The sequence below is a fragment of the Haematobia irritans genome, chromosome 2 (assembly GCF_050003625.1).
Source record: "Haematobia irritans isolate KBUSLIRL chromosome 2, ASM5000362v1, whole genome shotgun sequence".
NCBI classification, from domain to species: domain Eukaryota; kingdom Metazoa; phylum Arthropoda; class Insecta; order Diptera; family Muscidae; genus Haematobia; species Haematobia irritans.
This window is the reverse complement of record NC_134398.1, coordinates 60007240-60032931: the sequence shown is the minus strand read 5'-3', so window position 1 is coordinate 60032931 and position 25692 is coordinate 60007240. Positions and strand designations below refer to the sequence as shown.

At 31.5% G+C, this 25692-nt stretch overlaps 3 protein-coding genes across 3 annotated transcripts; all 3 read left to right on the top strand.

The window, feature by feature from the left end:
• The first annotated feature begins 10678 nt into the window (after positions 1-10678).
• On the top strand, positions 10679-12520 carry LOC142224595 (uncharacterized). Its single transcript, XM_075294378.1, has 3 exons — positions 10679-10839; positions 11615-11780; positions 11859-12520. Exons 1-3 carry the CDS (start codon positions 10737-10739, stop codon positions 12433-12435), a joined length of 846 nt encoding a protein of 281 aa, XP_075150493.1. The 5' UTR covers positions 10679-10736; the 3' UTR covers positions 12436-12520.
• A 1142-nt stretch (positions 12521-13662) lies between these two features.
• LOC142224593 (uncharacterized) lies at positions 13663-16655 on the top strand. The gene is made up of 3 exons (XM_075294376.1): positions 13663-13899; positions 13959-14112; positions 15960-16655. Exons 1-3 carry the CDS (start codon positions 13722-13724, stop codon positions 16552-16554), a joined length of 927 nt encoding a protein of 308 aa, XP_075150491.1. The 5' UTR covers positions 13663-13721; the 3' UTR covers positions 16555-16655.
• Positions 16656-24403: 7748 nt separating this feature from the next.
• On the top strand, positions 24404-25396 carry LOC142224591 (uncharacterized). The gene is made up of 2 exons (XM_075294374.1): positions 24404-24704; positions 24766-25396. Exons 1-2 carry the CDS (start codon positions 24460-24462, stop codon positions 25310-25312), a joined length of 792 nt encoding a protein of 263 aa, XP_075150489.1. The 5' UTR covers positions 24404-24459; the 3' UTR covers positions 25313-25396.
• The last annotated feature ends 296 nt before the right edge of the window (positions 25397-25692 follow it).

The following is a 25692-nucleotide window of genomic DNA, read 5'->3' as shown; positions in this document are numbered from 1 at the left end:
ATTGTCTTGGTAATACTTACTAGACATCTACTAGATAAGCTTGCCACCCAATCCAACCGATTCGACATTTTGAGCAACCAAAAAATTCTAACGAGAAATTTCCTTAAAGCGCCTTATCTGTTTTAATTTTTTTCTTTTTGCCACAATGTTTTTATTTTTTTTTTCAGCGCACATATCACAACCCCTTCATAGGTTATTGCATCTACGTTACGATTTGGTAGCAGCGATAGGACCATATTAATTGTTTTATATTTGCAATACATTATCATAAATCAAATCATTGAATGCGCTATATCTATTGGCCACTTATATTAGTATACTTATCTGGTCAGTGGTTATTTTAGGACCCCCAGAGTTTTTGTTTTCGTTTATTTTTTCATTTCAAAATAGGCAATATTATTCTTAAATTAGGCTATCATTTTTTCAACTGTTTGAAATTGTTTGTGGGGTTTATCTATAGTTGGATTAACGTCATACTAAGTTTTGAAAAATATGCAGGTATGGGATATCTACAATGAAAAAAAAGTAGCAAAATACAAATGAATTTGTCATTGTTGCAAAGCTATAGATGTACCAAGGATATATCTTTAAGATGCACTTCGCTTTTAAATTTATATATTTCGTTTTTAAATTTTTTAATCATAATATAAATTACCGACATACACCAATTCAAAAATTAGTTGATAATTAAAATTTTAAAAATAATTGATTTATTGTTTCATTGACTAGTTTTTCAATTTCAATTATGTATGCAATTGAAGAAATATTAAGTATTTTTTTGTAGACAGATAATTTTTTTCTGATTCAATCAAAAATTTTATTGATCCAATTATTTTTTTAATTTAAAGACGAAACAAACGAATTCAACGAAAATTATAGTTAATTATACACAAAAAATATACTTGATTAAGAAACTAATTGATTTATTCGAACCATTATTTTATTTTTATACCATACCCTCCACCATAGGATGGGGGTATATTAACTTTGTCAATTCGTTTGCTCGAAGACCCCATAAAGTATATATATTCTGGGTCGTGGTGAAATTCTGAGTCGATCTGAGCATGTCCGTCCGTCCGTCCCTCTGTTGAAATCACGCTAACTTCCGAACGAAACAAGCTATCGGGACAAGTAGTTGTTATTGATGTAGGTCGTATGGTATTGAAAATGGGCCATATCGGTCCACTTTTACGTATAGCCCCCATATAAACGGACCCCCAAAATTTGGCTTGCGATTGCTCTAAGAGAAGCAAATTTCATCCGATTCAGCTGAAATTTGGTATATGGTGTTAGTATATGGCCTTAAACAACCATGCAAAAATTGGTCCATATCGGTCCACTTTTACGTATAGCCCCCATATAAACGGACCCCCAAATTTGGCTTGCGATTGCTCTAAGAGAAGCAAATTTCATCCGATCTGGCTGAAATTTGGTACATGGTGTTAGTATATGGTCTCTAATAACCATGCAGAAATTGGTCCATATCGGTCCACTTTTACGTATAGCCCCCATATAAACTGATCCCCCGATTTGGCTTGCGGAGCCTCTAAGAGAACCAAATTTCATCCTATCCGGCTAAAATTTGGTACATGGTGTTAGTATATGGTCTCTAACAACCTTGCAAAAATTGGTCCATATCGGTCCACTTTTACGTATAGCCCCCATATAAACTGATCCCCCGATTTGGCTTACTTCTATAAAAAATGTTGTCAAAATTTTATTTCTATAGAAACTTTAAGCTTAATTATATACGTATTTAGTCGGCCTTTTTAGTTTAATATATACCACGTATGGACTATGTGGTATATATTACGGTGTTAGGAAGTTTTAAGATACCTTGCCATCGGCAAGTGTTACCGCAACCCAAGTAATTCGATTGTGGATGACAGTCTTCAGTAGAAGTTTCTACGCAATCCATGGTGGAGAGTACATAAGCTTCGGCCTGGCCGAACTTACGGCCGTATGTACTTGTTTTAATTGATTTAATGCAAATTTTAATGGAAAATTTATTTATTTAGTTCAAGTCCAATCAAAAGTATATATAAAATCTAATAATTAGTTTATTTATTATACTAATAATTTTTTGTCAAAATCCATTTTGTAATTGAATCAATCAAAAAATGGCAGTATGAATATTGACCCCAAGAATATGAACCCCAAATAGAACAGGCCCCAAAAGTTGGACGACTCGGTACCATAAAATAAGTTCCCATTAGGGAACTCCCCAAAATGCAATAAGTTCCCAAATTGAGGGCTTATTTCATTATGAAGTAAATCCCAAAAATATTTTATGAAATTATACCCCAAAAATGAAATAAATCCCTAAATCGCAAAATGAAATATATCCCCAATATTTTGGGGACTTATTTCGTAGAAACAATAATAAGACATTTATGAATTAAATACAATATTTCTTAATTTTTGTTCATAACAATTTCAACTTCTAACCCATGAAGTAGCATATTTATTTAACAATTTTTGACTGAAGTACGGCAATGTGGACAATCGTATCTGTCCAATCCCTTTGATACGATATCAGCCAGGAGTCTCATTTGACATTCGTTACAATTTTATAAATATAACAATAACATTTTATGGTAATATGCCAGCATAAAATGCTTCGCCAAAAAAGTAATGAATATGTTTTTTTTTTGGATCCGGAAGTGGTGCAAAATTGACGCAGAAGCGATGAATTTAACATGGGCTTGTCAAAGGACGGAAGTCCTCCATTTCAACAGCCGTTGCACTGAATTTGCATCACTTCTTTAGGTGCGATCCGAATTTAATGTTTTGGATGTAAATTAAAAAATTCTATGATATTTTGTCAAATAAATAATTTGTATAATTTTTTATAATTTTTAATGGATTCTAACGCTTGTCGGAAACGTTTGACCTCAAATATTTTCAAAAATTCACAATTTTTCAGATTGGATTTAGCATTTTTTGACAAAATTTAAACGACTTGTACCATTTTATGAATTCTTACAAAGTTTTTAACCTATTTGAAACAAAAAAAGTTAAAATTACCTATTAAAAGTATGAAAACCAAGTTTCAACCATCATTGGGAGTGCATCTTCTGGAATTCGCTCGAATTTTTGAATTTCTGTTTCTCGCTTTTGCTGAAGAAGGAGTGAAGGACATACAATTAAAAAAAAACACGCGAATTTTGCTTTTGCTGAAGAAGGAGTGAAGGACATACCATTCGGTGAATGCAAAAGCAAAATATTTTTTATTTTTTGGAGCGTACGAGACACAGAAATTAAAAAATTCGCCCGAATTTCTTTCGCTTTACACGATTTAATCTCGCACTCATATTTTTGTACACCATTGTATACAGATTTCTTTTGACAAATCATTTTTTGATCCACAACGTAGGGTAATTCCCTATTTTTTCTACACCCGTTTATAAATTCGTAATTCATTTTATACCATCATCGCTTCACGTCTTTTTTCCAAAAACTGAGCATAATATTCATAACAACTTGCTACTACTGTTATGAATTATTTTAAAATTTAAGAAAATGAAATAACTCCTTAAAATCCATATTGGGGAAGTACTTCACTATGACAAATTTGGGAGTTATTTCATTTGAAATAACTCTCCATAATTGGAAATGAAATAGGTCCCAAAAAATATGAAGTAACTCCCAAAAAATCGTTGTTTTTGTTCTCTGTATAGGAAATTGGGGACTTATTTCATTTTTCAATTTGGGGATTTATTTCATGGGGACTTATTTGGGAGTTATTTCATTTGAAATAACTCTCCATAATTGGAAATGAAATAGGACCCAAAAATATGAAATAACAACCCAAAAATCGTTGCTTTTGTTCTCTGTAGAGGAAATCGGGGACTTATTTCATTTTTCATTTTGGGGAGTTATTTCATGAAGCCGGACGACTCATCATAATGAATATGAGCGCCTTCAAAATGTTATTGAAACATAAAAATCAACCCCAATCTAAAATTAGGTCATATTCTCTTTTGATTTAAATGACTGATGGAAAAAATATGATGTTTTAAAACCAAAATTTAAATATGAATTACTGAGTATGTAAAAATGTATTAATTTTTGTGTGTTGAAAGCGGAGCACAATCCCAAAAAGGAAATTGGGGTTCATTTTCATATTGCATTTGTTTTCATAACGCAAACGGACCTAAGAAATAAAATGAAACTTTGGTGTTTTTGTGTTCAATATAACTTTTTGGAATTCGTTTTCATTTGGGTTTTAGGCTCATTTTCATGGGGTCCATATTCATAGCGCCTCAAAAAATTGATTCGAAAAGTAATTGAATTCAGTATCACCTCTAGACCAATAATTATGTCCATTCTGCACGGACGAAAAAGACTGTTTTTCATATGTTTGGGTGTAAAAATTATATGTTTGGAACTCAAATTTTGTAACACATTATTTTTAAGTGCAAGCATATAATGTCCATAAACTAGCATAATATGTTTGAGCATATATGTTAATATCTTAGAACATATGTTTGGGACATACAATTTTTGTAAATATAATATGTTTGATGCAGACATATATTAATTTAGAAATAGCCTATAAATATATATGTGTTTAGAAAGAGAGTATACTTCAAGTAAAATGATGGTAAGTGGTTTCACTGCAATGTGGAACGCCGTTCGGAGTCGGCTATAAAAAGGAGGTCCCTTGTCATTGAGCTTAACATGGAATCGGGCAGCACTCAGTGATAAGAGAGAAATTCAACAATGTGGTATCACATTGGACTGAATAGTCTAAGTGAGCCTGATACATCGGGCTGCTGCCTAAACTAACCTATGTTAATATAATGGATGTAACCAATTCGCGCCTTAAAAATATATACACACAAAGAAAATTGCATTAATATTTCTTCCTAACAGTGAATGCCTAAGGTGAAACATAGTATGTTTGAACAATACAAACAATATTTTGTTTGAACCAATCCTGAAAATATATATGTTTGAAGCAGAACGTGTTTGGGGTATAACATATGTTACAGAAGCGATTTTTTAGGGTGTGGAAGGGCAAAAAAATAATGACGATTTTACGTTTAAAATTATTTTCGAATAATTTCTGTGTAACACTAAATGTTTCAATGCAACAATATAATAATATATTCAATTATGTACGGCATGCAGGTATTTTATATGCATTGTAAAGCAATTAATATGGAAATCAGTAATATGAAACCTATATATTTAACACATATTACAAGTAATTATTTCCGTTTGCCAATTAATTAACTGCAATTGCTATACTTCTTATGTTTCATAAATTTAATTCACTTATAGTATTTAAATAACTAAAGTTCATGACATTTATCAAACTTTGAAGATCGTACAAATCGATTCGGGCAAAAAGTAAATAAATAAGAAAGTCACAAAAATCCGAAATTAATTTTTTTGGTCCAAATTGCAATGGGAAATGAGTGATTTTTTTTTTAATTTTTTCTATGATATTAAAGTCTATGGTGTCGAAAATTGTGATTTTTGAAAAAAGTTATTTCCTTATTAAACCGTATTCAATACAATGATTTCGAGAAAAACTCTGTAAGGAAATAAAAATAAAAAGGAAAATTTATAGAAACCTTGAATCAACTTATGTGTCTTATTAAAAGTGATCTTTAATACTAGTTCGGTCCACATGTGAGACTTAAATTTTGAAAACTTTATTTTAAAAATTATTATAACAAACCGTCGTATAATTCAAGAATGCATATTCATTTCTTCTCATTCAATCACGAAATTAAGTTTTTAATTGAAATGTCTTCAATCTCGAAAACGATCACTCACATAATTGATTAGAAATAACAAAAATACCTGATTAAAAATCTAATTGATTTCTTCGGTGTTTTCACTAAAAATTGTTATAGATATTTTAATTTCTTATGCATTTTCCGATTATAATTAAACTTGAATTTTCTTTGTATGAAAAAAGAAACTAATTATTTCCGACCAAATTTTTCAATTCTATATTTAATCGGAAATATTTTTTTAAATTAAAATATTAATTGGAATAACTAATATTTTAATTAATAATATACTAGTGTTAAATTGTTTTCTTAACTGTTTGCTTTTTTTTTTTTTTTGATTAAAAAGTTAGTTGCATAAGTTATTTTTTAATTGATTATGTTTTCAATTGCAAACAATTTTTTAATTTTAAGTAGTTTGGTGATATTTTTTCTGCATGCTACACAGATTTTTTTCTGATTCATTATGTTTTAATTGAAATTGCTTCAATAACGATCAATCACAAAATAACAAATATACCTGATTAAAAAATTAATTGTATTTTCAGTATATTTGCTATGGTCTAAATAAAAAGTTAACGGCTAAAATGCAAGTCAATCTTGTATTGTAGTTTATTTATAATTATTTTGCCGTTATATATTTTAATATAAAACTTTTTTATGAATTTTCCGATTATAACTACCCAGCAAAAAAGCATCGCCACAAAAGTAGTGAAAATATTATTTTTGGATCCGGAAGTGGTGCAAAATTGGCGCAGAAGCGATGAATTTAACATCGCTTGTCATAGGACGGATGTCCACCATTTCAACAGCCGTTGCACTGAATTTGCGTCACTTCTTAAGGTGTGATCCAAATTCATTGTTTTCGAGGTGAATTAAAAAACTTTACGATATTTTGCTAAATAAATAACTTTTATAATGTTATGGATTTTAATACATTCTAACGCTTTTCTGAAACGTTTGAATTAAAATATTTTGAAAAATTCGCAATATTTTGGTACCATTTTATTAATGCTTACTCTGTTTTTAACCTTTTTTAAATAAAATTTCGCATTAAAAATAAGAAAAAAAGTGAGTTATAAATAATTGAATTAAAATAAACTTCCTGTGTAGTTAAAATAAAGAACATCTTTGGGAGTACATCTTTTGGAAGTGCTTTTAAAGGTGTGCGTTTGGAAGAACTTCCAAATTTTTTTTGGTAGGTATGCACTATGGGGCCAACGACCGGATTTTGAGGCAAAAACTACAAAAATGCACTTACGGTTTAAAATTTGGAACACATGTTGTACATAACGTCAGAAGAGCTCATAGACATTTTCAGATCGATCCGCCCATTGAAACCGTTAATATTTACACCCTGCACTAGACTGTGGTTTTGTATTCAGTGTCTAGGTCGCAATTTTAGACCAATTGACTTTGAATTTTGCACACGTATGTGTATTGGGTCAGGATAGAGCCCTATTGATTTGGGAGGAAATCGGTTAAGATTTAGATATAGCTCCCATATAAATCTTACGCCCGATACGCACATATAAGGCCCAAGAAGCCATAGTTTCACTCCGATTTTCTTCAAATTTTGCACAAAGGGTAAAATTGATAGTATTTGCAAGTGTGCTACATTTGGTTGAAATCGGTTTAGATTTAAATATAGCTCCCATATATATGCTTCGTCCGATTTACACAAATGTGACCACAGCGACCAAAGTTTTACTCTGATTTACGTGAAATTTTGCACAGGGAGCAGAATTAACATTCTAGCAATACATGCCAAATGTGGTGAAAATCGGTTCAGATTTAGATATAGCTTTCATATATATCGTTCACCGTATGCGCACTTTATTGGTCCCAGAGGCCAGAGTTTCACCTAAGTTTGCTTCAAATTGCACACAAGGATGGCTCTATTGAAAAGATCTCTTATTCTGTGAATCCTCGAGTCCTTCTTTGCATGATCAAGTCTTTATTATAACTTTTATTTATATGAAGCATTTCCCGCAAACAGCCAATGGGACGCATCTGCTCTTTGTGTTTCTTCCATTTTTGTTTGGCTCGAGCGAAAATAATACATGTTTTCTTAATTATTGATGCCATGCAGGCTTACTTTGCATTCTTTGAAAATGTGGAATACGACACTAAAGGCATTTCGACCTTTTTGCAGTCAAAATGTTACGAGTTCAAACTTTTAGAAACACTGAACTTTTTGACTTTTTTAAAATTTTTCATTATAAGCCGGACGCTGCCGGAATTAAACTTATAACCACATGAAAGTACACAGAATAACCTTGCTTCCCATATCAAAATGTCGGTGAATACACGTGAATACAGAAAGTACCATTCCACGAAACATAACCATTACATGAAAATTATAAAACAAAAACTTACCACTTAAACACAACACATTTCTTTTCGCACAAACACAAACTAATTTTTAATATTTATTATAATATTATATTAATATTTATTATTATATTTATATTAGTTTACGTACCTGTAATACTATTTTCCGTTTTACACAATGTAGATTCGCTTATTAGTTTATTTTTTACAGCCAATTTTCTACAATATGTTTTTTTGAGTAGCGATTCACAATGTAAATTATCTACAGCCAACTTTGCCAGATTGTTTTAAAAGCAATGAGTTGCCATATTTTTCTAATATTTTGTATTTCGAGCTACTGGGATGTCTGAAACAGAATGACGTTATCAGTTTTTACAATTTAAACTAGCGAAAAACTGACTTTTTGCCGCAGAATCCGGTTATTTGCCCCATAGATCTATGGTTGGATTTTTCTTTGGATATGAGTATGAAAGTAACTATTTCTCACCAAAATTTTCAATTATATTTGTAATTGGAATTATTTTTTATTTAATTAAATTTTAAATAAAACTCTAAAAATTTCAATCATTTTCCTAAATTTTCCTAATTTTAATTAATTTTGTATGTTTTTAACAATTTCAGAAATTATACCATCAATCACCAACGCCAATTATAAAATTAATTGATCCAATTAAAAATTTCATTGATACTACCAATTTCTATGATTTTTTTTTCTATTAAAAAATTTGTTGAACCAATGAAATTTGTAATTGAAAATTGAATTCAATTTAAATTTTAATTTGAAATTTTTCGTTGATAATTGTTTATGTGTACATATTTCTGCTATTGACAGTTTATTATATTGTTTATAACCCACCAATCTGAGTTAGGGATTGTAATCACCAAAAGTCGACTATCATTTTGTTTATATATGTAAAAGTTAGAAAATTATTTTAATAAAGATTTAGAAGCCCTCGTTAAACAAAGACCGCCTTGCAGATTTTGAGATTTTTTACTGTTTGGTAGAATTCATGATGTACTGGTAGATTTTTCAAAATACTTCTCTACAACTAAGAGGTACTTCTATTTTCTGTAGAAATAAAATTTGGACAACATTTTATATAGAAGTAAAAAATTTGACAAAATTTCCTATAAATTCAATATCATTAAAAATTTTAATTTTCGTGTTGGGTCATACCCTCAAGGTCCATTGTGAGTAAGTTCTCCCTTTTTAAAGAAGTAGTAACTTTCCGTTTACTTCTATAGAAATTTTTGACAAAATTTTCTATAGAAGTAAAATTTTGACAAAATTTCCTATAAATTCAATAACATTAAAAATTTTAATTTTCATATTGGGTCATACCCTGAAAGTCCATTGTGAGTAAGTTCTCCCTATTTAAAGAAGTAGTAACTTCCCCTTGCTTGTGCAAGCTAAATCCTTAAAATATTTAAGATTAGACACATTTACATTTAAAAAGTTATTTATACGTCCGAAATATTGTCGCTTGTAGGAGAGATCATAACATGTAATATTTCAAATACATACTGAAATAAACTTCTAAAATGAAAAAAGAAGAAGAAAACATGTTTTTTTTTGTCATAATAACAAAAAAAAAAAAAATGATCAACAACTTCAAGATAAGATTTTTTGTAAATTTGGTAGATTTTTGGTAAATTTTTTTTTTAAATTTTGGTAGAGTATTTATGGAACGAGTATCAACTTTGTTTGGGACTAGTCTATAAAATGGAGGTCCCCTGTCATTGAGCTAAACATGAAAATGTGCAGCACTAATGATAAGAGAAAAGGTCATCACTGTGGTATCCCAATGGACTGAATAGTCTAACTAAGCCAGAAATATCGGGCTTGACACCATTGGTAACCTAACTTTACCTATAAAATATTGACTTAAAAAAGTGATGTTTCCTTAAATTTCCTTTACTATGAAGACTTATATGATTTCAAGGTCTTAATAATTCTATGGTTTCAAATCAATTCCAAAATTCTTTAAACAAAGCCAATATCTATTAACAAAATACAATATTTTTACGCATGTAGCTGGTAAGTTGCATTAATTGTGAAACATAACCCCCCTCAAGTTTGCGTACGCGTGGAATAATTCTATAGTAATTGAAACTGCTGGCTTTTGCCAACATTTCTTTTAAACCTATATCTAATCCTCTATTACCACTTGAACTAAAATTAAAAAGAACTTGAAAACAACGTCAATACAATTCATTTCGCATTTATTAAAAGATTTTATCGACTACAACATGATGAGATACTGCAAGTTGTGCGCAGTATCTGAACACTTCAAAACCCTTTTTGGATTTTCAAAATAGATTATTATCGCCTTGGATTTTGTGGACTTTAAATAAGCCAAACAATGATAAGATTGTAAACTGCAAGCTAAATTAACACAACAAGAGTAAATCAATCAATATAAAGGTTATTTAGGTTATATACTAGTAACAACAACAATTACAAATTTACGAATGATTATATGTTTGGAATGAGTAACATATAGCAATTCTCTTTGTTGGATTTTGTATTTGATATTGTTTTTTGTTTTCGTCATAGAGAGAGGGGGTGATCAATAAATTTTTTGGACAGAGTATAAAAGCCTGTGTTCTTAGCATAGTGAGCACAAGAAAAAGGTGTTTTAACAAGTTATAAACATGAAATTCTTTGTAGTTTTTGTGGCCCTTTTGGCCTGTGTTGCCGCTTACGAAGTGGAATTATTGACCGAGGAACAATGGAACCAATTCATTAATGATGAGAGTAAGTACCACTGATCAATCTATGTGATATAGTTTAAAAGTGTACTACTTCAATATTAAAACGACAAAAGAAATGAAGATAACAAAAAATAATGTTTAACTTATGCCAATATCGACGTAGTTCAAACAACAATTATAAAGTTTTCACTAGTTTTGTTTATGGAAATGAAATTTGATAGTCTTTACCTTGAAGATAAATGGTTGAAAGATCAAACATATGCAAGAGAATTGTTTGCGAAATGTTCTCGATTTTTTCACAACTGTTATTCAATATTGAGTATAATTTTTAGAATTAATTTTATAATGAATAAATAATTCCTTGAGCCAATAATATTTCCAATTTCTAAATTTTCATATATCTAGAATGAGATCACAAACTTCCAACCAACTCTTAAAAATTATTTATTGAATGAAACATTTTATATTAATTAAAGTTATAAAGTTTAGACAAAAGAATCTTATCTGAAACATATTCCATCTTGACGATAATGATTACAACATTTGTCCAAACTTCGGTTTTATTTGACCTTATAGAAAATACTTTGTAAAAAATAAAAAATCTCTTTAAAAGCAAAATAGTTTTTTTCCACTTGCATTAAAAGACATCTTCATAATGTAACTATTTTTCTTCGAGATATTGGTTTAGTAAAACATATTTTTAGTATGTTATAAATCTTACTGGACTCTGTTTTTGGGCCTATGAAGATTGCCCAATTATGTTTTCTTCTTTTTCAATTTGTTAAAAAAAAAATCGTTTAATATGTGATTATCTTCAGCCATGGAACCTGAAACCAAGGGCTTGATCTTGAACTCTCAAGCCAAGAAAGCCGTCAAGAACTTTGTCAATCAAATGCCCTGCGGTTGGCCCGAACTTGGTATTCCTCCATTGGCTCCATACACCAATCCTGATTTGGAAGTCCATTTGGCTAAATCTGCTGTTGAGTAAGTTGTTTGTATTTCTTTGCGATCTCGTTTTTCCTAATTACTAATCCCTAATTTATCTAATTTTCAATTGTACAGTGCCCTCATCCAAATGATCCGTTTCCGTTTCGATGGTTTGGATGATATGCAAATCAAGAAATTGAAGGTATCTTACCTTATGAACAAAAAAGTCAAGTTCCACTTCAACTTTAAGGAATTGAAGGCTAAGGCTGCCATCTTGAACACTGACACTTTCATGAATTTCATGAAAGAATTGGGCTTGTCTGTTCGTTATGAAGGTTCTGGACCCATGGAATTCGCTTTGGAAAACTTGTCCATCCAAGGTCAATTCAAATACAAGATGCCCTTCATCTTTGGCTCCATTAAGATTTACAAATTCGAATGTATTGTCGGTTTGGGTGGTGTACGCTCCAACATTGGTGGTATTTTGGGCAATGGCAAGATTAACGAATTCATCAATGATGAAATTGAATATATGATCCCTGCCGTTATCAACGGTAACCAAGCTAAAATCAGCAAGACCATTGAAGAAGTATTTGTTCCCCGTGTCAATGCCATGTTGAAGGGTAAGAAGATCTGGAGTTTGTTGGGTATGTTGGGTAGCTCTAACCAAAAGTGTGTTCCCACTCCTGCTCCTTTCTTGGCTGAAAACTAAAAAAGCAGCAATATTTTGTTTCACAGAGAATTAAAAAAAAAGAAATCAAATAAAATTATGATTACTTAAACGAAATTAAATGAAATGAAGTTTTTGTGAGTAGATTATAATGATTTTCAAACTGTAGTGATCAAATATAGAAAAGAATTTTATGAGGTATATTATTTTATGGGAGATAGAATAATTTTTAATTACAAATCCATATAAAACGAAAATTAATTTGATGGACCACAACTATATGGCATAAAAGTAAATTTGAAAAATTCACTTCAGATTTTTACCCAGCTAACCTATGTTAGCTTTGAAGTAGTTGCATTAAAGATACATTTGTTCAACTTCTTTCCTCTTGGAAAATGTATAACCATAACTTCTAATATCATATTTTGTCTAGAGCTTTACTTGCATATAAGTTTATATCTCAAACTATTACGAGATCTGGAAAAATATCACAAACTTTTTATTAACAATTATTAAATGAATTACAAAATTAATCAATTACAAAAATTATTCTTTTACTGGAAACTATTATTAAGCATATTCAATTAATTGAATCACTTCATGTTTTAATTAGAACCAGTTATTTTTTGAATTTAGGTCGGTGATAGATATTACGATTTATGTGATTGAATTGAAGGAAAATCATTTGGTTTTTCGGTGAAACATTATTGCAACTTTTCACTCTTTCCAAAAATCAATTTAGGATTTTTCTAGAAATATGCGTTACACAAAATTCTCTGCCTATTTATAATGCTAAATACTTCAGTGAATTTTTAATATTATTATTTTGATATAAACTTCCAAGTGTATTCTATGCTAAGCAGATATCAGACCACGTCATTTAATTTAAAATGGCAATAAAGTCATTTTAGACACAAACAATGTTATTTTAAGATTTATATCACATGGGGGTCTATCATCATCGGTAGCCATATATCATGATAACAAATTCTCACCTCGCAAAATCCAAAACTACTCATAATCATAGACAGTGATTGACCAATAATTTGAAGTATTGCCAATAAAGGCTTATCTGGATTTGAAAATATTTTAGCACTTACCCTCTTTGTTGGCCAAAATGATAACAATTGTGCTCAAATTAAAAGAAAGTCGCTTTAGCCTAAACCACCTCCAGGGAATAAGAGATAAGATTCAATTGACCATATCTCCTAGTGTTTTTTGAGGTTCTAATAATCAGTCACCTATATATAAGGCATTAGGGGGCTCATGCAAAAACAGTTTATAGGTAGCAATTCAATAGAAAAGTTACTTCTCCATAAGCAAATACAATGCGCTTCCTCTTAGTTTTGGCTTTTGCCACTGTTGCCCTTGCTGGCACTGTTTTACCCAATCATGGTTCAAGCCTTCGCCCCATGAGCCAAAAGGTTGATGCCTATGTTTCTGATTTATTGGAAAACGAGGGAGAAATCGAATATGTTGTTGATCATGAAGATGGTACTGCTGAAGGTGAGTTGTAATATTTTTTTTTTTTGAAAATAATATTCACTTATTCTGTTCAAATGTAGTTGCTCCTCAATTCATTTTGTCCTGGCAAATTCGTCGTATGATCCGCAAAGTACAAAAGCAAATGCCCTGTGGATGGCCTCAATATGGTATCCCCCCATTGGCTCCCTTGAAGCTTCGTGAAGCTGAAATCTCTTTGAAGAAAGGAATTTTGGAGTGAGTATACACAGACAATTGAAATACCAAACGCTTGGGGGAAATGGGTTGAGATTATGTTTCTATATCTTCAAAAGCATTCTACACTTAGACAAGAGTAAATTCTATAAGTATTGAAAATAAATAAGTACTCATAGAAGGTTTGACATTTTCTAGGGGATATATCCATCACAAAAAATCTAAAACATATGTTGGTCCTATGTTTTAGATTTTCTGAAGGAGCAGGTCCAGTAGGCTGAATATTGGTAGTTCTGTGAATAGTAAGCATACCTTCACACTGCTTCAGTAGATTGCTTTCGTTTCCAGAGCAAACTAAAATTCAAAGATATCATTTTTATATCATAGCAGCAAATGTTGAAATAACATACAATATTAGAATCAGTTTAGATTATGGCCTTAATCAAGGCCATCATATGTGACTCTGAGTTATTTTTGCCCATTTTCGTCAAAGGGCCGACACTATTGTATTTTTGAGTGCCAACCATACTCTCTAAAATCTCTCAGGCGTAAAAGTCTAACGGATTGATATCCGGAGATTTTGGTGACCATTGTATGGTAGAAATGATTGATTGACGCATCTGATTGCGATGGTCTGCGGTACTTTTGGGCCATTTTCGACCGACAATTGAGATGATCGACACCTTGGTACTTTTTAGTGCCAACCTTACTCTCTAAAATCCCGCAAGCGTAAAAGTGCAACGGGTTGAGATCCGGAGATTTTGAAATGAAGCAAGGAACCGCTCTTTATTGACGTGTGTCGAGTGTATGGTATGAGGTCGAAATGTTTGTCAGCCCAGGGCTTCAATACTGTCTTCCCCGATATTTTCCCGATAATATTCGGCACGATCGATTAGTCATCATTATCATCTGGTAACCAACCGAAGGTGCCAATTTGCAGCTGACCTCTTTGGCACGGAAACCCGACATTTTCTTTTTTCAAAAGCTGCTCAATTTGGAATGGATTCTCCTCGGAGAAAACCGAATTCGTTAACTATTGACTTTTGTGCAAGCGAAACAACTTCTTGACTCTTTCTGGTCTAACATACTAATATCAACGATCTCTTGCACTTTTTGCTATTCTATATGATCTAGCATAGGGGTCCTTGCGCATGTTTACTTGTTGCTTACACGAATAGGTTAGGTTAGGTTATGTGGCAGCCCTATGTATCAGGCTAACTTAGACTATTCAGTCCCTTGTGATACCACAGTGGTGAACTTCTCCCTTATCACTGAGTGCTGCCCGATTCCATGTTAAGCTCAATGACAAGGGACCTCCTTTTTATAGCCGAGTCCGAACGGCGTTCCACATTCCACACAGTGAAACCCCAGGAAATGTCACCAGCATTACTGAGGTGGGATACACAATATTTATCCTGTTATCGCCCTTAAAGTAGCAAATGTATTTGACGACAATGGATGCAATATGAATTAAGGCAATCTGTATCTTTTTCACAAAATGGACTTAAAAACATCATATACTAAAATCACTGATCACCAGACTGCAGTACCGCACGGCATGGTTGGTCTAGACGATTCTGTCATCAAAACATCCAGATTAGCGACGTGAAAAGTCGACTTTTCTAAACCAAAATGTTGAATGTCAGCTTTTACGACTCTAAGTTTTGAAAACGACAAAAAGTAGATATTGTTTGAGGTATTGCACAAAAATGATTCATGTAAATATAACATCCAGCAATTTTTTTATCTGAAGATGTTAATATTATAACTAAAATCTTAATCAATGTACCTACGAATTTCTCCAATCTTCAAACGCTTTATAAAATAATTTTCTGATTTGTGTTTAAGAGTAACAAATAACAGTCATATCCCTTATTTCCTCATTTTAGAACCGTCGACAAAGTTTGGAAATTGCGTGTCGATGGCTTGGACAACTTCAAAATCCAAAAGTTCAAGCTTAACATGTTCACCTCCAAGATCACTTTTGATTTCTTGTTCAAGAACATTGTTGCCTCCGCTTCCAAATATGAAACCGATACCATTTTGGATGCCATGCGTCAATTGGGTCTTTCTGTCGAATATGAAGGTGATGGTACTTTGGACTTTGGTTTGAAGAATTTGCGTATTGCTGGTACTTTGAAATACAAATTGCCCATCTTGTGGGGTTCCATTAAGATTACCTCCTTGAAGACTCAAATCACATTGGAATCCTGTACCTCGGAAATTACTGGTTTCATGGGTGATGGTTCCATTAACCGTATGATCAACCGTCAAATTGAGAACTTCGTTGAAATGGGCATTAACAATAATCAAGCTGAAATTTCCGACTTCATTGAAGATAACTTGGTCCCTAAGGTCAACAAAATGTTGAAGGGTAACGATTTCTGGACTTTGATTGATATGATCTTCTCCAGCTCTGAAGGTGAAAGTGAAGATGATCCCATCGTATCCAACTGTGTTGCTCCTGCCGATCCTTGGGCTTAAGTTAAATTGAATTGTATAGTTTTCTTTAATTTTGTTTTTGTTGAGAAGAAAACAACAAACTTTTTAGAAGACATGAATAAACGATATTAATAAAAACGTAATATGTGTTGTTCATTATTTAAAAAATAATAATATATGATTATATTTAACAATGATAAAAGTACAGATTCCACAAACATGGTTGTCACTCGTGCCAAAAATAACATTAGTTTACAAAATATTTTTTTTCATGTACATTTGACGAGAGGTGATTTTTCTTATGTATTTTGATCTACTGAATTCGAAAAATTGGTTATGGAACAGTTTTTGAGATATCCCGTTATTATTAGTTTTTCGCTCTTTTTTCACTAAACAAATTATATCTCGAGTTAAAAATGTCCGACTATATCGTTGTTGGAATTTAAATGAAAGGTATTGAGATGACGAATAATCGTGTATAATTGGATTTGTGATAAGTTAAGTGGTTAAAAAAAAAACATGTATTACAATGACCCCTTTCCGCCGGAAATGTACCGGAAATGTACTCAGAAAAACATATGTATGGGAGCTATATCTAAATCTGAACCGATTTAAACCAAATTTGGCACGCACAGCTACAATGCTAATTCTACTCCCTGTGCAAAATTTCAACTAAATCGGAGTTAAAGATTGGCCTCTGTGGTCATATGAGTGTAAATCGGGCGAAAGCTTTATATGGGAGATATATCCAAATCTGAACCGATTTCAAGCAAATTTGGCACGCGTAGTTACAATGCTAATTCTACTCCCTATGCAAAATTTCAACTAAATCGGAGCAAAAAATTGGACTCTGTGGGCAAATGAGTGTAAATCGGGCGAAAGCTATATATGGGAGCTATATCTAAATCTGAACCGATTTTGCTGATATTTTGCAAGTTTTTCGAGACTCATAAAATATTCGGATGTACGGAATTTGAGGAAGATCGGTTGATATACACGCCAATTATGACCAGATCGGTGAAAAATATATATGGCAGCTATATCTAAATCTGAACCGATTTTTTCCAAAATCAATAGGGATCGTCTTGGAGCCGAAACAGGGCCCTATACCAAATTTTAGGACAATCGGACTAAAACTGCGAGCTGTACTTTGCACACAAAAATACATCAACAGACAGACAGACAGACAGACAGACAGACAGACAGACAGACGGACAGACAGACGGACAGACAGACAGACGGACATCGCTAAATCGACTCAGAATTTAATTCTAAGCCGATCCGTATACTAAAAGGTTGGTCTATGATTACTCCTTCTTGGCGTTACATACAAATGCACAAACTTATTATAGCCTGTACCACAGTAGTGGTGAAGGGTATAAAAATGAGCTAAAAGTAAAGAAGAAAATCATAGGCGCCAAATCATATCCAGTAGTTCATTCTTACTACTTTTGGGAATCGTACGAAAATGTTCGTTTCCTTTAGTTCATATTAAACGTATGTGTACGGTCATTGAATCTTATACCCACGTTTAGTTCATAAAATGAGAACATTTAAAAAAAATTAATATTTAAAACCTAACTACTAGCAAATATTAAATTTAGCATTAGTTTAACTACGGATTTCTTTTCTTTTTTTTTTGCGTAGGGCCGTAGGGCTAGATCTAAATCTGAAACGATGTGGCTGATATTTGCAGGTTTCACGGCAACCGAAAAACATTTAGATGTTTAAAGAAGATCAGTTCATAAACACGTCAATTATGATCAAATCGGTGATAAATGTAACATATATTGCAGCTATATCTAAATCTGAACCAATTTTTTTCCAAAATCAATAACGATGTTCTTTGAAGAAAGAAAGATGCCAAGTTTCAGGACGATTAATTAATTTACATTGAAATTGACGTTTCGTAATAAAAATATTTGAAAATCAATCTTGGAATGTAGTAACTAATTTTTTTTGTTTGTCAACTCTATGATCCAAATGATACCTGAAACTAATTATTTTTAATTATTCCCATGTAAATGCCAATAACATGGTATTCACTAATATTATGTCTAAAGATCATCTTATAATGTGCCCAAGCCTTAAGATTTCTCTCCGATAAATGCATCAACGATTACATAAATTAGCTGCAGTATCGATTATGTCGCCAACATGAGAAATTAACTTCCAATAAGAAATTTAACTTCCAGTTACTACTTTACTTTATAACTATGCAAAAAGTTAAGCATACTTTTAGGAAAACGATCAAATTCAGAACAACAACTCTGGCATAAATATCTATTCTACATTTTTAGTTCTTCGGCAACGAAGATTAGAGAGATAATAACAATAAGAATATTACTATAAAAAATCGACAACAAATTATTTAAATTTTTTATTTAATACTTTATTTATATCGGAAACAACGGAGGATTCGTTTAATAAAATGCTAAAAAAAATTGATTTTTTACCTTTGCCTTGAGGATTTTGGTATTGATTTAGCTACCTGAATACAAAGAAAGTTCTTAGGAAGCTATATAGCTGTCAGATATCTAGGCTCTATAAAATTAAAATTAGGATACAGATTACATCCCAGCAAAAAAATTGGAAGTTCTTCTTAAGGCACTACTTTAAAAGTACTTCCAAAAATTTCCTCCCAACGATGTTCTTAATTTTAACTGCACAGGAAGTTCTTTTAATTCAATTTTTTTATAACTCGCTTTTTTCATATTTTTAAAATTTTTGTTTCAAAAATGAATAAAAAAATTGCAAATTTTTGGAAATATTTGAAGTAAAACGTTTCAGACAAGCGTTAGAATGCATTAAAAATCATAAAAAATATAAAAATTATTTATTTGGCAAAATATCACAAAATTGTTTAATTCACATCTAGAATTCGGATCACACCTTAAGAAGTGATGTAAATTCAAGACAATAGCTGTTTAAATGGTGAACATCCGTCTTAGTATAAGCCCATGCACGGATGAAAAAGACTGTTTTTCATATGTTTGGCTATAAACATTATATGTTTGGAACACAAATTTTTAAACACAATATTTTTGAGTGCAAGCATATAATGTTCATAAACTAGCATAACATGTTTGGGACATATATGTTAATATGTTAGAAGATATTATGTTTGGGACATAAAATGTTTGTAAATATAATATGCTTGGATGCAAACATATATTAATTTAGAAATAGCCTATAAACATATATGTGTTTAGTAGCTTGGAGCGCTATTTAACAGGGAGCGATATTGAATTAAGTTGGTGGTTGTTGCTTGTTATTACAAAATTAACATTTTATTTTTCCTTGGGCAATTGATCAGCTACTTTTTTGATCCTTACAAACTGTGTGGTCCGCTGTTCGAATTCCCGTCCGGCAAAAGGTAAAATTAAAATAAAAAAATCATACAATTGAATAATTTCTTCTACAATGTTTGTATTACAGAAAAAGGTAAAAAATCTCGTGGAAGTGAGAAAGATGTGGGGGGATATACAATTGGGCAGAAACAAAATTTTGAGCATTCAGGTCGAAAACCTATGTTGTTAGCACCTATATTACCTGTTTATTTTCATAATTCATTATGATTGTAAATATATAAATAAATAAATAAAATTTTGAGCACATTATTATTTGGGAGAATTTTTTTTAAGCATATAATATTTTTGGGTGCAAAATGCTTCCAAACATATTATATGTTCACATAATAACATATTGTTTTTTGGAAGACAACATTATTGAATTTGGATGCAAAAATACAAAATGTTTGGAACTTAGACTACCCAAACATATATTGTTTAGACCAATATGCTTTCAAACATATTATATATTGGAAGAGATCAAACATATAAATGTTTGGGCAATACCCAAAAATGTATATGCTTGAAGCAAAATATGTTTGGGAGTATATGTTACAGAAGCGATTTTTTGTGAGCGTGTGTAAAGTTCATCGCTTCTACGCTAATTTTGCACCACTTCCGGATCCAAAAAGAAAATGAATTTTCAATGGCTCTATTAACCATGTTCCTTAATCTATCTGTCCATAAAGCTCGAAAAATAATTGTATAAGAAAATGCATTATCTTTTTACAAAGCTATTCAAATACAAACAAATTTAAAAGTCATCATTATTAGATATACTTCAAACCAAACTATAATTTCTAAATTTTCACTTTAATTTTATTTTAAATCAATTTAAGTCTATAATTAAAGCTATTTAGTCTATAATTAAAGCTGTTTAATCTTTAATCTTATTTAATTTGCACACCCTCAAAAAAAATCGCTTCTCTAACATATGTTCCAAACATATTTTGCAGGAAGCACATATATTATTGGATATTGCCGAAACATTATTATGTTTGTTTTATGTGAACATATTATATGTTTGGAAGCATTTTGAGCCCAAAAATATTATATGCTTGGAAGAATTTTCTCCCCAAGAAGATTGTGCTCATTCCATCGCATAATTTTCACTTCAACGAAATTTTTAGTTCTTTGCACCTTTTTATACCCTGCTCCACACTGTGGAACAGGGTATTATAAGTTAGTGCATATGTTTGCAATACCCAGAAGGAGACGAGATAGACACATGGTGTCTTTGGCAACAATGCTCAGGGTGGGTCCCTGAGTCGATATGACCATGTCCGTCTATCCGTCCGTCCGTCTGTCTGTGAACACATTTTTGTGATCAAAGTCTAGGTCGCAATTTAAGTCCAATCGCCTTCAAATTTGGCACATGTTCCTAATTTGGGTCAGAATAGAACCCTATTGATTTTGGAAGAAATCGGTTCAGATTTAGATATAGCTCCCATATATATATTTCGCCCGATATGGACTTATATGGCCCCAGAAGCCAGAGTTTTACCCTAATTTGCCTACAATTTTGCACAAGAAGAACAATTAGTACTATAGTCAAGTGTGCCAAATTTTATTGAAATCGGTAGTTGAAATTTTGCACAGGGAGTAGAATTAGCATTGTAGCTATGCGTGCCAAATTTGGTTGAAATCGGTTTAGATTTAGATATAGCTCCAATATATAGCTTTCGGCCGATTTACACTCATATGACCACAGAGGCCAATTTTTTGCTCCGATTTAGTTGAAATTTGCACAGGGAGTATAATTAGCATTGTTGCTATGCGTGCCAAATTTGGTTGAAATCGGTTCAGATTTAGATATAGCTCCAATATATAGCTTTCGGCCGATTTACACTCATATGACCACAGAGGCCAATTTTTTGCTCCGATTTAGTTGACATTTTGCACATGCAGTATAATTAGCATTGTAGATATGCGTGCCAAATTTGGTTGAAATCGGTTCAGATTTAGATATATCTCCCATATATAGCTTACGCCCGATTTACACTCATATGACCACAGAGGCTAATTTTTTACTCCGATTTAGTTGAAATTTTGCACAGCGAGTAGAATTATCATTGTAGCTATGCGTGCCTAATTTGGTTGAAATCGGTTCAGATTTAGATATAGCTCCCATATATAGCTTTCGCCCGATTTACACTCATATGACCACAGAGGGCAATTTTTAACTCCGATTTAGTTGAAATTTTGCACAGGGAGTATAATTAGCATTGTTGCTATGCGTGCCAAATTTGGTTGAAATCGGTTCAGATTTAGATATAGCTCCCATATATATGTTTTTCTGATTTCGACAAAAATGGTCAAAATATCAAAATTTTCCTTGTAAAATCGCCACTGCTTAGTCGAAAAGTTGTAAAAATGACTCTAATTTTCCTAAACTTCTAATACATATATATCGAGCGATAAATCATAAATAAACCTTTTCGAAGTTTCCTTAAAATTGCTTCAGATTCAAACGTTTCCCATATTTTTTTACTAACATTGTGTTCCACCCTAGTTCATTAGCCGACTTAAATTTTGAGTCTATAGATTTTGTAGAAGTCTGTCAAATTCTGTCCAGATCGAGTGATATTTAAATGTATGTATTAGGGACAAACCTTTATATATAGTCCCCAACACATTTAACGGATGTGATATGGTATCGAAAATTTAGATATACAAAGTGGTGCAGGGTATAATATAGTCGCTCCCGCCCGACTTTAGACTTTCTTTACTTGTTCTGTAATACAAATAATGTTGAAGAAATTATTCAATTTTATAATTTTTTTAAATTTTACCTTTCGCCTGGACGGAGAATCGAACCGGGAACCATGCAATTTGTAACCCAATACACTACCACTGGGCTACGTAGCTGTTATAGTCACAAATAGACAATTATCGTTATAAGTTACATTTATATACCATAGTTTGCAGCGCCCACGAGCCCATGAAAGCATAACATTATTTAACAGAAACATACATTTGTTGGCCACGTGGAGCAGTGGTTAGCTACGTTCCGATTTCTTTTAACGAACCAAGAAAAAAAACTGTGCCCATAATGCCAAAATGATAAACAAAACACATGTCCACACATACATAAAATGCTGCTCTCAAGACGAAAACACATGCCGGTTTTTTTTTCAAATGTCTATTCTCTTCGTTCCGAATGTCTATTCTCTTTACTTCGAATACTCATTCTAATATTCAAATTAAATAATATTTAGATTTAAGCATATCAAATTTTTGGCCTTATCATAAAAACAACATACAAGCGGTTTCACAGAAATTGCTCTCTTTTCATTCTCTCGCTGTGTTGATTTCTTTCGTCAACCCTCCCGGTTTCCATCTCTATTTCTTTCTCTATACTCTCTCTCTCTCTCTCTCTTTCTCTGTCGCTCTCTGAATAAAATATCACAACATATATATGTTTACTCGAAATTTGTAAATTTATATATGTTTACATTCACACATATTATTTTTATTAAACATTCATGCCCAAACATAATATATTCTAACATATTAACATATGTGTCCCAAACATTTAGTGTTAGTTTAGGAACATTGCATGTTTGCACTTACATATATTGTGTTTAAAAATTGTGCCCGAAACACATTTTGTTTATATCGGAACATATGAAAAACATATTTTTTTAACAGTGCAGATAATTTATTTATATCTGAAATGTGTTCCTTTACTTTAAGGAAATTTTAACGGAATGATGCAAATTTGAAAATTTTATGAAAATATTTAAATCAAAGATTATGAAATTCCGTTTAATTAAAATGTTTTTATTTTAACGAAAAAATTTAGATTTTAAAAACATATTCGGATAAAAATGCTACTTCTACGTTAAAAAAGGCTCACTTGGATCCAAAGAGTTTTGCCTTAAGGTGGGTATTAAGTTCGACTTTAGCCGCTAAAAACGTCATTTTTTCACGATTACTTTTCTTTAATAATCCAATTTAAGGAATACAAAATTTGTGAAAATTTTGCTCTGGGCTATTCCCCATCAAGTTGTAATAAAATTTGCAACAAATACGTATAATTTCATGCATTTTTCTTACAGATTTAGTTTTCACTTTAGCGATTTTAGCGGCTAAACTCGAACTTAATACTCACCTTTAACTGTTAGTATTTGATTTCGCACTAAATCACTGATTACATTTAAATTTACATAAAATTAAGAACAAATTTCGCTAAAATAAAGAGATTTTAAATGCGTTTACCATCTATGATGCGCTTTAAAAATTGTTCATTTTTGATGCGCCTTCAAAATTGTTCTTTCGGTATACTCCTGTAATCTTTAGATCAAAGAGAAAAAACTTAAATTATAGACTAAGAATATTTGGAATATTCATCCTTGATATATAGTTCTTGACAGTTGGTCAAAACGCAAACGCATAGTGCCAACTGGAGCGTAGGGTACAATAATGCTTTATCTTTATCTATAAACAAAAACAATACAAGCAAAATCTAATCGCAAAAATATTTAATTTGACGTGAACATGATTAATAACCAACTTTAAATTTACCTTATAATCAGTTGTCTTAAAATAATCCAGAAAACGGTAGCATTTCATAGAGTTGTACGATACCATAAAAATGTTTAAATTAAGACATTTATTTCTGATTTATACTGTAATTTTATTGATATTCTTAAACACCTGTCAGGCCAATGAAGAAAGTCGACAACCTGAAGGACGAACGAAATTTGATGATGATTTAAGAGATTTTATGGAATTTGTTAAACTGCAAATGAAATGTGGTTACGAACCAGCTGGAATTCCTACTTTGGCCCCTTACGAAGAAGATTTTAAGGAATTCAATATAGCTGTTAATACATGGAGGTATGTATTCCAGAAAATGGAATATTAATTCTTAATTTGTCATTTTTTCCTATATTTGTAGCTTGAAAGGCAACTTATCAAACCTGATCATCACGGGCCTCAATGAATTCGACATTGTCGATTTGAATTGGAATAATGTGTTGCAAAAAATCACCTTTGATTTTAAATTTCCCTCAATCTTGGCTAAAAGTTCTTATAAACTAAATGGAATCACTGGTGTATTTGGTCCAATTATTGGTTTCCATGGTGATGGTCTATTCCAATTGGAACTGATGAATCTACGTGCTCATGGTAGTTTTAAATTGAGACCAAATTTAACAGGAGGCTTAACGATTTGGTCATTTAAGGTAAAGCTTGATTTGGAAACATCCAAATCGAAAACTACTGGCATTATGGATAGTGTGATTTATTCGAAATTCTTTAACTCATGGATTGAAGAATTTATACGCTTAACATTTGAAGACAATGGTGAAGCTGTTAGTGATGCTTTGGAATATTTGGTAGTGCCACCTTTAAATAAAGCCTTGAAGAACGTATCCATGATTGAATTGGTAGCCTTGATAATGGGCTTGGCCCAGGATGTTATACCAAGTGAAGCTATTTGTTAGATTACCATTTTAAAATTACATTTGGCTAATTGCAATTATGATTTTCACAATAGGCTGAATAAATATAAAAATAATTGATATCACCATTTTTATATTTGATTCAAATATTCACTTTTTTCTGTGTTTATGTGAAAGTAAAAGAAATAAAACAAAAAATTATAATTTGTTTTAGTTCATCGATTTTATTTTTTAGAAAAAATGTAATAAAATTCAACATGGTTTTTATCCTACCCATATCATAGTAGAGCCATTCTTTCTTATAAAATTAAAATATATTTCACTATATTTAATTTTAAGAATAGGAATTTCATTCATTGAAATTTATGTTCCAGTTCTATATCAACATGAAATTTAAATTTTCATAGGATCCCATTTCCTTC